The following is a 13801-nucleotide window of genomic DNA, read 5'->3' as shown; positions in this document are numbered from 1 at the left end:
CACATATATTTATTTATTCCAATTTTAGGAAGCATTTTTGAGTAACAGTTATAAGTTACAACACACTTTAATTGACTTCTTTGAGTTGTGATAGAACTTAGTGTCTTTTTATTCCTCCCAATACTAAACATTATAACAATGCCCTCTTCGTTTTTGTTTCAGTAGACATATGTAACAATGAAATAAAAAGAAAACACACCAGTAACCAGGATTAGGTACGTTTAAACATAGACCAAATAGCCTGGACCGCCAACTCGTCACGTGACCCTTCGAGGTTACGACTCTCGACTTTCAGGGGCGCCTCTTACGACATGCTGGGGAGCATCGGGTAAATTCTTTCTCGTCCCAACCAATATGGGACTCCCCCTAACCCGCGGGGGGCACTGCCTTCTTCAGGATGGTAAGGAAAGAACGAGAGATATGTAACAATGGTACTGAACACAATTGCAAGGGTGACAAAATATAATGAATGTAATGATGAAGAGAATGGTCCTATTTTTCTTCTTCTTCTTCTTCTTCTTCTTCTGCGTTCGTGGGCTGAAACTCCCATGTACACTCGTGTTTTGCATGTGTGGAATTTTACGTGTATGACCGTTTTTACCCCGCCATTTAGGCAGCCATACGCCGCTTTCGGAGGAAGCATGCTGGGTATTTTCGTGTTTCTATAACCCACCGAACTCTGACATGGATTACAGGATCTTTTTCGTGCGCACTTGGTCTTGTGCTTGCGTGTACACACGGGGGGTGTTCGGACACCGAGGAGAGTCTGCACACAAAGTTGACTCTGAGAAATAAATCTCTCGCCGAACGTGGGGACGAACTCACGCTGACAGCGGCAAACTGGATACAAATCCAGCGCGCTACCGACTGAGCTACATCCCCGCCCCTGGTCCTATTTTAAAATGAACTCTCTTCAATAAACACTCTTGCCTGCAATACAGAACATCTTCACCACTCAAAAATATACTTTTCTCCGTTTTCCTCAATCAATTCAAAACATGTGAGACCATAGGGTAGCAACATCAGATACAGCGCAAACAACACACTAATAATCAACAACACATTCAAAACTTGTTACTTCATAAGAATTTGTGCATTCCACATAAACACTGACCAACTCTTCACAAACAGATAGACAAACAAGCCAACAAACATACTGACAAAGGCAAGATATTTAGTATTTACAGCCACAAACACCAGGAAAGAGTCTATCATATAACAGTATCAATTCAAACTGTTCTTTTCTGAAGAAAAAAATGTTGTTTAGCATTAGAGTACAATCTTGGATTTCTTCTCTTACAAGACCTTGGTTTCTCAACCTTCTTCTTCTTTTTCAACCAATCCAATGCATGAACCTACCTCCGTCTTACATTTCCCTCTCTTACAGTTTCACATGCCCAGAAATCAAACCTGACAACTTTTAAATCAGCAAACTCTTGCTTAAAAATCAGATGTCCCAAATCTGAAACAGGGACATTGTGTTCAGTTTACCGTGCTATTTCTTCTATTTTGTGTTTTAAAAAATTCAGATCTATCCAGAAATTAGAGTTCAAATCAGTAGATCCTGTTGGGGAGTTTCATCTATGCTGTCAATAATCTCATATATTAGGAGGTGACTGTGTTGTGATATTTCTGCCTGTCTTCTTGGCCTGCAGAAGATATGTGACATTGTGAATCCTTAGAGTTAGACAAAATACTGTTTAAAAAAAAAAGAAGAGAAAAAGAAGAAACAGCACTCTTGTCAGATGCAAGGCAATGAACAGACACGGAACAAAGCAGTCATAAATAATGTCATTTTACTATTGTTGAAGAGAAACACAACATTACAATAATACAAAAGGTTTGAAATACAACTAGAGAAATGTAAACTAAGTAAAAAAGAACACATAGTTAACATGCACATTCTTTCTACAGTAACCATCTGCTTGTCTCGCACCCTTACAGACCCAACCGCATATTTTTCTGCGCACAGCAAACTTTCTCCTCCTAACACTCACACACAGCTTCACGCTCTCTCTCTCTCTATCTCTCTCTCACACCAAAGATACATTCTCTCTCACTTTCCACTCTCACACATTTGTTCCACAGGCCAATGACCACAAAGCAAACATTCCTCTGTACAATTCAACATCAGATCCCATGTTTGTCATCTTACACATTTTCAGTAACCTACACAAAATCTTCATGCAGTCCAAAACAACCCTGATGACAAAGACAAGACACTTTCCTCTAGCACCAACTCATTACTTCACTGAAATAGTATTCTGCGCAAGAAAGCATGGCCGAGGGGCACGAACCAAAAGTGGGTGCGTCCCTAACGGGAGAGACCTGGAGCGTCTGTAAAATCGACAAGTCTGGCAGCGGAACAAAATTCAGAGGTGGTTGGAGCAGTGAGTGCAGGGACGGGGCGGTGTGAGAGCACAACGGGACAAGGAACAGGTGTAAGGACGAGAAAAAAAAAAAGAAAAAAAAAACCCGGAGAGACCAATCCGAGGGGTCTGATTCGTTGAAATCACAACAAATCTCAATTTCAACCAATCGAACATCGCGGTTGGCTCCCGACCGGTTGGTAACTTTCTCGTGCACCTCGACCCTGGCAGCTGGTGCAGAATTCTGTCCTCTTTCCTTTCCAACGAAGACACACATATGTTGAGTGTTTCCGACTTGTCTTTTTGCTTGTTATAGCACACCACCTCCTTTTTCAGTCGGCAGCAATTCCGCAAAATCCACACCTGAATCTTTTCTGAAGCAAATGCTCCGCAAAATTCACACCTCAATCTTTTCTGAAGCGAACGCTTCCTACTTACCCTTGCCAAACCAGACACTTCCATTGCAGATCAGGTTCTTGTTTTCCACTTTTAAATAGTCTATTCTATTTGTTCAGGATAGATAGAGTCTGTGGAAATCGTTAGCACCAAAGCCGGCATTGCACTTGGGACACTTGCGTTGCCTGGTTTCATAGCGTGTGCGTAAACACTCCAGGCAGAAGACGTGGAAACATTTGACGAGGACTGCGTCCTTGCGGTTGACCTTGCACGAAGGACATGTCAGTTGCTCCTAAAAACAGAGAGAAGAGTCACTTAGTCTCGGACACAGACAGCAAGCAAGAAAATCATAACCAGGATCATCACAGCCATTGACATCTTGCATTCAGGATTTAACAGTTAATGTTAATTAATGTGAGGGATTTTTTTGTCTACAAGGGTTTTTTGTTTGTTTGTTTGCTTAACGCCCAGCCGACCACGAAGGGCCATATCAGGGCGGTGCTGCTTTGACATATAACGTGCGCCACACACAAGACAGAAGTCGCAGCACAGGCTTCATGTCTCACCCAGTCACATTATTCTGACACCGGACCAACCAGTCCTAGCACTAACCCCATAATGCCAGACGCCAGGCGGAGCAGTCACTAGATTGCCAATTTTAAAGTCTTAGGTATGACCCGGCCGAGGTTCGACCTCCCGATCACGGGGCGGACGCCTTACCACTAGGCCAACCGTGCCGGTTTTGTCTACAAGGGTGGCGATGACCATTTATTAACATTTACAAACAGAAGTGTCCTTGTTAAGCTGCCCTAAAGCCTGTCCTTAACTGGGCCAAGTCGACTTCACAGAGTATACTTCGCGAAGCTGGCCACACAAAGCTTTAGCACTGAGTTTTCGGTAAAAAGACTTCGCAAAGTTTTTCTGATGTCGACTTTGGGTTCAGCTAAGGACCGCCTTTAAAGACAGGAAGTTTGCAAAATGACTTCTGTCTAAGATGACTTTTTTCTCCAGGATCAAATCTATGCATATAACTTCCAAAGAGAGACACATTTATTAGAGTCAAGCAAATTGATGAGGCAATCATCCTTAAGTAGAGTGTTAAGACACAACGCAAAGTGTACCTTGTACTCCTTAATTTCTTCCAGCAGCACCTCGTCGGCTGCCCCGGCCTGTTCTATCTTCTGACTGCGCTCTAACTTGCGTTGAAGCTTGGCTACCTCTTCCTGGAGACACACGAAACAAAGACGGTTAACTTTCATCACAAATGTTAAGGTATCATCATCACCAGTAAATAACAAAGATTCACCATTAACCAGCATAACTATCAGCACTCTTTATTCGTCCAAGTGTCCCTGTTGTTCTTGCGCCTGACGCTTTTACAAATTAAGAATCAGGTGAGACACTCTCTTTATTCAAACCCTCCCTGTCCCATGCACTCCTTCCCTTCCACTTTACCTGCATCCGCTTATACTTGAACACTTCTTGGTCCAGGGCGCTGGTTTTCTCGGCCACAGCGATCTGAGCCTCTTTCAGCTGGGCCTGGTACTTGTCTAGATGGAGCTTGAGGTCAGCCGCTGTCTGTGAACTCTCCACCGCTTTACGTTTGTGCAGCTCCAGGGCTTGCTGCGTTAAACTGCACACACAATAGATTAGAACATCAAGCTGAAGCTTAGTGGTTGACAGAACAACAACAGCTGCAGACTGTAATAAACTGCAAACACAATAGATTCAAACATCGCTCTGAAGCTTAGTGGTTGACAGAATAGCAACCGCTGCAGACTGTAATAAACTGCACACAGAATAGATTAGAACATCAAGCTGAAGCTAAGTGGTTGACAGAATAACAACGGCTACATACCGTAACCTATGTCATACAGTCAAACCTTCTCTGGCGCCCATCTCTCGATAACAGCCACCTGTTCTTTATGACCACCACCCAAAAAATCCCTGATTATTTGTTTGTTTATTTGTTGCTTAACGTCCAGCCGACTACGCAGAGCCATATCAGGACGAGGAAGGGGGGGGATGAAGGGGGCCACTTGTCAAGCGATTCCTGTTTACAAATGCACTAACCCATTACTTGTGTCCCAGCAGGCTTTAGTAAAACTAAATTAATACCTACTGCAAGATTACCAGTTTCCAGTATGTTAAAATAGGCTTAACCTATCTACTGCTGGACTTACATCACAACACTAACAGATTAAACTATACATGAATCGCGAGACAAGCGGCAAGAGAAGAGATTTTTGGAAAAAATACAGGTGAATGAGCAAGAAGGCAGAAAAAAGAAAAGAATTCATGAAGAAAAAGAGAGCATGACAGGAAGGAGGAACCAAAAATCTACCTAACAGCAAACTAGAAAGCTCCTGCGGTTCCAAAAACAGGAGGGACCTTTAATTTCATAACCGCAGTGCCCCACTGCGGGAAAATCCCTGATTAGAATTCTCCTTCATAATTCACCTTCCCATAGCGACCGCCTGTCTTAAACAACAACTTTTGGACGGTCCCTTTGAGGGTCATCGTAGACGGGTTCAACTGTGTATCTAGACCTACAACAGACCTGGGAACACCTGTTTGCACTTGGAGTATTCTCAAACAAACTTGGTGTATTATCAGAAAAATGAGCGTACTCCACACAGTACTCCACACAGCATTTGAACATCCATGATTTAAACATGGTTCATCGTTTATTAAGTTTACCAATACATTTAAAACAAATGATTCTTTCAATGTTTTCTGACAAAAACTGTCATCATGTGTCAAAGTACTGAATCGGCTTCGGGATGTGCTTGTGAAGAAAAGTAGTCTAGGAATTTTTCTCGTATTCTTTTCCCACTGACCGTACTGATAGTATTCTAGACAATCATGCGTACAAAATACGGCGAAATCGTATGGGTTCCCAGGTCTGCTATAACATGAGGCCCTCTCATGAGAGGACACCTGAGATATCAAGAACAATTTCTGCTGCGAGCTGACCGGTTTGCTTCACTGAAGCATGCTTATCATCTCTTTGTTCAGTGTGCTTTGTACCGTCTAATTCTAGGATCTTTAGCGTGTGTATTTGATGATCTGCTTGCATATACAGACAAAGGCGGCTCAGGCACCAGCAAGTCTGTACACATGTTGACCAGGTAGGTCAGACTCCACCCATTACTTACCAGACACTGTTCTATTTGGTGCGAGATTTGCACTTTCAGCTGAACTCGCTTAGAGCTCGTTGGCTTACTTATAGCGTGCTGCGGCGCGGCCAGTGACCTTGATTCCCTTTCGCGCGCTGTCTCTAGCACACAAAGGCTCTATGGAGCTTGTGTGCGATGGCGCCAGTTTGAAAAAAATACGTGATTCTTGGTGTGAAAAAGGGATCGTTTCAGTGACTTACACCTGGGATTATGTTCATCTTGTGTATTTTGTTACTTGAATATACAGGCATTGTGTTGGTGCAAACTGGAGTTTATTCATTCGACTCGTTTTGTTTGATTTTGTGGTAATACTAATATCACTGGCACTCAGCTCTTGTTCTTTGTTCCTGTTAAAAGAAACAGAATTTGCGCGTTGTATATCAGTTTATAATCACACTGAATACTGATAACAGCCCAACCGACTGTGTTTTTATTTTGCCATCAGTAAGTACTTAGTCTTAACTGTGTGATAGAGTGAAAACAAGTTAGGTTACAGGTGTTTGTGTATGATTTCTGAAGCACTTTTGTGGGGTAAGTTGTGTGAATTAACCCACGCGCAGGTTCTCGGAACAGGCACTCGCTACAGTACGCTATTATATGCAGCTCTGTTGACTGTCGTGCATTTCATCTTGTTTGTTTTGTTTTGTGTTTTCCCCCTTCTTTTTTGTTCTTAAGCATGTGACGTGTTTATTCTTAAATTAATGTTGTGACTGTAGTTGTGCTTATGTTCTTGCCTGTCTGTATGTGTGTACATGGTTTTGCTTGTTTATTTGTGTCATTTTCTTTTAATTTGTAGTCACTCTATTTATTGATTTAAGGTGTCTCAGTTAAGAATGGCGGCAGTGCAACATACGGAAGATCTCCACATATTTAGGCTAAATGCTATGTGCAGAACGTGTGGCAGAAGATCAAAGACAGCGAAGGACAAAAATCATACCATTAGGCATTGCAAAAGCTACGCATCAGTGTTGTTTCAGTTTCACGGTATTCACGTTTCTGAAGAAGCCAATGGCACCACTTTCTCAAGTACAATATGTACATCATGCTCTGCTCGTCTCAGCCAACTAAAAAAAACTAACATTCCAACTCAAGGTGTGTCAAAAGCAATGAATAATAACCTTGAAAAAACAAAGGTGTTGTGGACACAATACAACTCCAAAGTGGAAGTAGCTGACTGTAGTGTGTGTAGAACGTTTGCCGAACAAATGGCTGGTAGTCGTAAGAAACCAAGAAAAGCCAGTGAAAAAGCTGCTAGCCCGCAAAGAAAAAGCTCATGTGTTGACAGTACTGATGCCTGTACAAGCACTTCTATTGTTGAAACCTTTCAGCCACAGTGTTCTTCAACACCTGAAACAAAAACCGCAAGCCGTGTGGTCAAAAAACGTCTGTTCGACCTGCTGACATCTCGCAAGGGTACGACTCAGAGTCAGAGTGATGTAAGTACTAACAATGACACAGTCGTCGTGTCAGCTGCTTCAACATCATTTCAAACCCAAGCCCCAGCAGAATCAAACGATAACACACCTGTAGCAAAGTCTGTATCTCAGTCACAGAAAGCAACAGATACTAACACTGTTTTGTCAAAAAACAAACCACAAACCCAACTCCGCCCAATAGAACAGTTGCAAGCACCTTTGACAAAAAAAGAGGAAGAGTATTTAACTGGCTTAGTTAGGGTGAAACTGGCACAGTCAGATGACAAGAAGACGTTGATATGTAAGACAAAAGCACAGCCACTTGTCCTAAAGAAAATTGTGAGAGCGAAAAAGTCATCAGCGCTAGTTTCTACTCCAATGAGGAAGAGAAGAGCAAAGGAAATTGCCAACTTGAGAAAAGAAATTTCCGGTTCCACGGAAGCTGACATAATAAAACAACAAAGCACTGAACTCAAGCACACAACAAAGCGCAAAAGGGATGACATTCTGAAAACAGCTGGGTTGGGACAGGCACGCGTCTCTTCAAAATCAGCAGCTCAAATTAGAGCAAAACTGTCACTTAGCTGGGCAAAACAAAGGCAGTTGCGAAAATTAAACAAGGCAATGGGAACAAGAAGGGCAAAGCCCATACGACTCACATGCTTTACACATTTTTCCTACCAAAATACATGTGACCTTGACCCAAGGTCAAGGTCATCCAAGGTCATGCAACACAAAGCTGTTAATTCAAGACATAGGAAGTACAATGGTGCTTATTGGCTCTTTCTACCATGAGATATGGTCACTTTTAGTGGTTCACTACCTTATTTTGGTCACATTTCATAAGGGTCAAAGTGACCTTGACCTTGATCATATGTGACCAAATGTGTCTCATGATGAAAGCATAACATGTGCCCCACATAATTTTTAAGTTTGAAACAGTTATCTTCCATAGTTCAGGGTCAAGGTCACTTCAAAATATGTATACAATCCAACTTTGAAGAGCTCCTGTGACCTTGACCTTGAAGCAAGGTAAACCAAACTGGTATCAAAAGATGGGGCTTACTTTGCCCTATATATCATATATAGGTGAGGTATTGAATCTCAAAAACTTCAGAGAAAATGTGAAAAATGTGAAAAATAGCTGTTTTTTAGGCAACATTTATAGCCCCTGCGACCTTGACCTTGAAGCAAGGTCAAGATGCTATGTATGTTTTTTGGGGCCTTGTCATCATACACCATCTTGCCAAATTTGGTACTGATAGACTGAATAGTGTCCAAGAAATAGCCAACGTTAAAGTTTTCCGGACGGACGGACGGACGTCCGGACGGACGGACGGACGGACGGACGGACGGACGGACGGACGGACGACTCGGGTGAGTACATAGACTCACTTTTGCTTCGCATGTGAGTCAATAAAAATGGAGTGTGAGAAAAAGGAGAGGGAATTTCAGGAGGGAGTGCTTTGTGGGAAAATAGAAGTTTACACATTACGTCTCTCATGCATCAACAAAGCGACAAAGAAAGAGGAAGTTAGGGGCATTCCCGTGTCTTCTATTGTCAGCTGGCCCAAGTTTGTAACTGATCTGTTAGACCAGTACGACAAGAAGAACATGCTAACATGGCATAACAACACCTTGCCAGAAAATGAAATTTGGGTTAAAATCGGGGGTGACCATGGAGGGGGGAGTTTTAAAGTTGTTCTTGAAGTAGCAAATCTCCACAATCCAAATGCGAACTCAAAGTTGGTTGTGATGACTGAAGCCAAAGATTCTGCTGAAAACCTTGAAAAGATTTTAGGCAGCACTATTAAAGAGGGAGTTAGTGCTGTCAACGGCATGATGTGGAAAGGAAAAAGGCTGCGAGTGTTTATGTTTGGGGATTATGATTTCCAGTCAAAAATGTATGGACTGTCAGGAGCCCAGAGTAGTTATCCATGTCTTTGGTGCAAGACTTCCAAAACGCAAATGCAATGGAGTCCAAGAGAAAAAGCCCCCAAAAGAACGTTAAGAAACATGAAAGAAGACCTCATAGGGTACCAAGAATCTGGCAGTGACAAAAAACATGCCAAAGACCACTACAACGTCATTCGTGCTCCAATATGGGACGTCAAAGTGAGTCATGTAGCGCCGCCTTACCTTCATTTGCTCCTTGGTGTTGTGAACAAACACCACGATCTTCTTGCAAATGAGTGTCACCAGCTTGACAAGCAAATAGCAGATGCCCTTTCTAAAATAAAACTGAGTGAAGAGCGTTTGGTGGTGATTGACAACACTACCGAAGCATTCAGAAGGTGTGTCAGAAAAATGTATAATCTCCGAGAAAAAGGGAAACTTAATCTGAAAACGTTTCCAGTCTTCGACAGATCTGAAGGACCAACAGTTGCAGGGGTTACTGAGATTTTGAATAAGCATAGCATAACACCTCAGGCCTTTTTTGGTGGTAGCTTCAATGGGAATCACTGCAACAAATACATTAAAGATGAAGTGATTACTGCCGTAGCAGACAGCGTAGAAAGAAGGGCATTTATCCTGACAGATGATTATGGCGTGCACACCCTTGCAGGTCAAATCAAAGACAAACACACCCGTTTGAACAGTCTTTACTCCAGTGTGCACAGGCTTGTGTCACACACAAAACCAGTTGGGAAAGATGACCTTCCTGGCATCCAAGTAGCTATTTCTGAATACATGGAGTTCTACAGAGGTAACGTGTGCCTTGACAACGTTAATGTCATCCCAAAGCAGCACATACTTGAAGCACATTGTGTAGAGTTTATGGACAGGTGGGGGATGGGGCTTGGTTTGATGGGTGAACAGGGCGGCGAAAAAATACATTCTGACGTCAACAATTTGAAAAGGAGAGTTTGGGGCATGAAAAACAAGGGACAGCAACTTTGCCAGTTAATGAAAGAGCAACAAATTAAGACCTCACCGATGCTGCTTGACACCCCGCCAAAAACAAAATCCTAAACAAGAATGATAAAAAGTCATTGAGGCCTTTAGCATATTGACACAATAACAGCTCTAAAACATTGTTTTTTGTTGTTTGTTTTTCTTCTAAAATTGTACATATTGTTTTTTTTTCTTCTTCTAACAATGTACATTGTGTTTTTGTTTTGTTTTTCTTTCTAAAAATGTACATAGTGTGTGTGTGTGTGTGTGTGTGTGTGTGTGTGTGTGTGTGTGTGTGTGTGTGTGTGTGTGTGTGTGTGTGTGTGTGTGTGTGTGTGTGTTCATATGCGTGTGAGGGAATGTGATCCCGCGTAAAGAGTGTGTTTACACTCACATTTGAACCGTTTAGTTTGAAATTACACCCACTCTATTCCATTACAATGCACGTCATCTTTTTTTTCTTCAGCATCTCAGAGAAATAACAACCCCAACTGTTCGGCTGTGTTGTTTTGTTTCGTTTTGTCTGTTCTGTTTTGTTTGCGATAATGAAACAAACGTTAAATTGTCGTCGGATCGACGAGTTTTCTTTCCTGTGGTATATATACAAGTTTGTGAGAACAATACGAGTGAAAAACTGTGTTGAAAAACTTTCAAATCGACTTGTGTGCTGCTATTGGATTACTCATGTAGGAGGAGACATCAGGTAGGCTTTTTGTTTTCTTCACATGCAGCTAACAATTTGCATGAACATGTATTGAAAGACCGTTTTTTCTTTCTTTTATATTACAGGCATTAATTGCACTATTTTGAATTATATAAACGCAAAACAAATTTCACATGCGCACCATACGCATGCCTATAATATGTTTTTAAATACGACATTAATTAGTGTTCTTTTTTTGTGGCACATTTAGGATGTTTTGTTTACTGTGTTGTCTTCTGCCGTCTTACATACTGTGCCGTTCCTGTTTCTTTAAATGCAACATGCACATGTTTTTCAGAGTGTAAAGAGTGGCATAATTATATACTTGAGGAGCAAACACTTTTTCTAATTCTCTCATTTACCCTTTCTTCTGTCTTGAAAATTGTGGCATGTTTTGTTTCATACTATTGACATACATGTATTATCCGCCTATGTGTTGTCGGGGTATAATATCATGTGGCACTTCGCGCGGATTTGGGTGAGCGCGCGCGAGCTACGTTTTTTTTTCTCCTGTGGTATATTATATATACAAGTTTGTGAGACTTGTATAGGAGGGCCGTGAGGTAAGCTTTTTTGTTTTATTCACATGCAGCTAACACTGTAACATGAACATGAACTACCGTAAGATCTTTTTTCTTTCTTATATGTTACTGACATTATCTACACTATTTTGAATTATATACTTATACAAACGCAAAACAAATTTTACATGCGCACCATCAATGACTTCTACTAGTAGTCCTTGGCATAATATGTATGTAAATATACGACTGTATATACTCTACTGTTTGTATATATTTCGTAAAGTGTTGTATATATGTATTATGTACTTGGGGATTACCTTTGTCTTTATCTTTCATTATTTTGTGTTCTTTTATTGTGGCACATTTAGGATGTTTTGTTTACTGCGTTGTTTCAAGGTGTTTCATTAAATGCAGCATGCACTCATTAATGTTATCCTTTCTTCTGTCTTGTGAATTGTGGCATGCATTGCAATAAATACAACTATTGAGAGATGCCAGGCAAAACACTAAAAACATCAGTTCCAAAAGGCAGGGAGGGCGCACTGAACCACTGCTATCTCTCTGCTCGGCGGCATTCTTATCAACACAGCTTACAGAGAGCGGGCCACGCACGCTCGCTGCAGACAAAGAAGAGTGGTCTGGCCCAATTTCAGGCGCCACTGTGGGTGGGAGGTGTTGGAGGGAAATGGGGGAGGAAAGGGTAGATAGGCGGGAGGGGAGTGGTTGTTGCCAGTTATTTTTAGCTGGAGCCAGTCTGCAGCTCACAGTGCCTGAAATGGAACACAGTGACCAGACACCCACCTAGACTTGAAAGGTAGAGCTACTACCACTCAATCAATCAATATGAGGCTTATATCGCGCGTATTCCGTGGGTACAGTTCTAAGCGCAGGCATTTATTTTAATTTTTTTATTTTATGCAATTTATATCGCGCACATATTCAAGGCGCAGGGATTTATTTATGCCGTGTGAGATGGATTTATTTTACACAATACATCACGCATTCACATCGGCCAGCAGATCGCAGCCATTTCGGCGCATATCCTACTTTTCACGGCCTATTATTCCAAGTCACACGGGTATTTTGGTGGACATTTTTATCTATGCCTATACAATTTTGCCAGGAAAGACCCTTTTGTCAATCGTGGGATCTTTAACGTGCACACCCCAATGTAGTGTACACGAAGGGACTCGGTTTTTCGTCTCATCCGAAAGACTAGCACTTGAACCTGAGCTATTGCACCCAACTTTTCTCTTCCACATACCTGGACTCTTTCTCTATGGTGAGCAGAGAGGTCTGCATGATTCTCTCCTTGTCCTCCAGGGAGCGTACCACCAAGTTCTGGGCCTCCACCTGAGCCTGGAGCTGTGTGCCCTGTTCATCCAGCACGTCCTTCTCCTCTTTCAGCAGCTTCTGGATCTGGTTGGACTTGATGCGCTGCACATGCAACACACACCACAGTGTAATGACTTCTATTGATCAGGCTGGGAAATGTGGGGGTGAGATTGTTGTGGAAACAGTTGAAGTACCAAATATCCTTTCTGCTCAACTCCTGAACACTTCTTGGCAAAAGAATGCATGATATGTGAAGAACCATAGAAATACTACCAGTCAATATAACACTTACCTCGACAGTACTATTCTTGCACATTATCTATTATAGGCCGAAAAAATTGGACAAAACGCTGAGTGGGTACAATTATCTCCCATAACCATGCGCCACCGTGGATCCCAAGCACTGTCCGAGTGCTTCCCCCTTACAGGATGTAGGTGGCGCGTCCTCTTTCTTTTTTCGCGCGTGTCAGACCGGCTGTGTTTCTGCTACGCTCCCGGATTATTTTGGACTAAGAGGCTCCTTTTCTGTGTGGACTATCACCTGTTGGATTATTGTGTGTTATTCCACTTCTGGCTTGAGGCTACGTTGTGTTTCCTTCAACTTGTGCCTCCGTTTTTGTGTGGCGGACTCGGCGTGCCTCCCGTCCTACTTCGTGGTGACCGGTCGTCTGCTTCTCGTTTCGCCGCATTCACTTGAGTATTGACCTAAATTTTCTTTGAATTTTGTTAATTCTCGGTCTTTAAGGGTACGTACAGGGCGAGGTAGGATGTCTCGTCCTGTTTTGGGCTCTGGTTCTACGGAACCAGAGTCTGCCGGGGGCAACCCTTCTCCGGGCGCCCAGCGTCATGTTTTACGCACGGAGAAGGGGATCTTTCGGCGCTCCGACTCTCCCTCCCCAAACGCTTTGCGTTTGCGGCGAGGGAGGGCGGAGAAAGCCTGTTTGAGCAAGCTCAATGCGAGCTTGCTCAAACAGGCTGGGCTTGA

General features: G+C 42.5%; 1 protein-coding gene across 2 annotated transcripts in view; it reads right to left on the bottom strand.

Moving 5' to 3' along the window:
• LOC138976134 (E3 ubiquitin-protein ligase Bre1-like) overlaps positions 1 to 13801 on the bottom strand; it is a 39094-nt gene continuing 25293 nt past the window's right edge. For both annotated transcript variants that reach the window (XM_070348957.1, XM_070348958.1), the window contains 4 exons: positions 12746 to 12918; positions 4221 to 4398; positions 3887 to 3988; positions 1 to 3057 (listed from right to left, as the gene is read on the bottom strand). In XM_070348957.1, coding sequence (XP_070205058.1) covers positions 2881 to 3057; positions 3887 to 3988; positions 4221 to 4398; positions 12746 to 12918 — 630 coding nt within the window. In that variant the 3' untranslated portion in view covers positions 1 to 2880. The remainder of the gene's footprint in view (positions 3058 to 3886; positions 3989 to 4220; positions 4399 to 12745; positions 12919 to 13801) is intronic.

Source organism: Littorina saxatilis, linkage group LG9 (genome assembly GCF_037325665.1).
Source record: "Littorina saxatilis isolate snail1 linkage group LG9, US_GU_Lsax_2.0, whole genome shotgun sequence".
Lineage (NCBI taxonomy): Eukaryota > Metazoa > Mollusca > Gastropoda > Littorinimorpha > Littorinidae > Littorina > Littorina saxatilis.
Note: the sequence above shows the minus strand (reverse complement) of the source record. Positions and strands in the feature narration are given on the sequence as shown.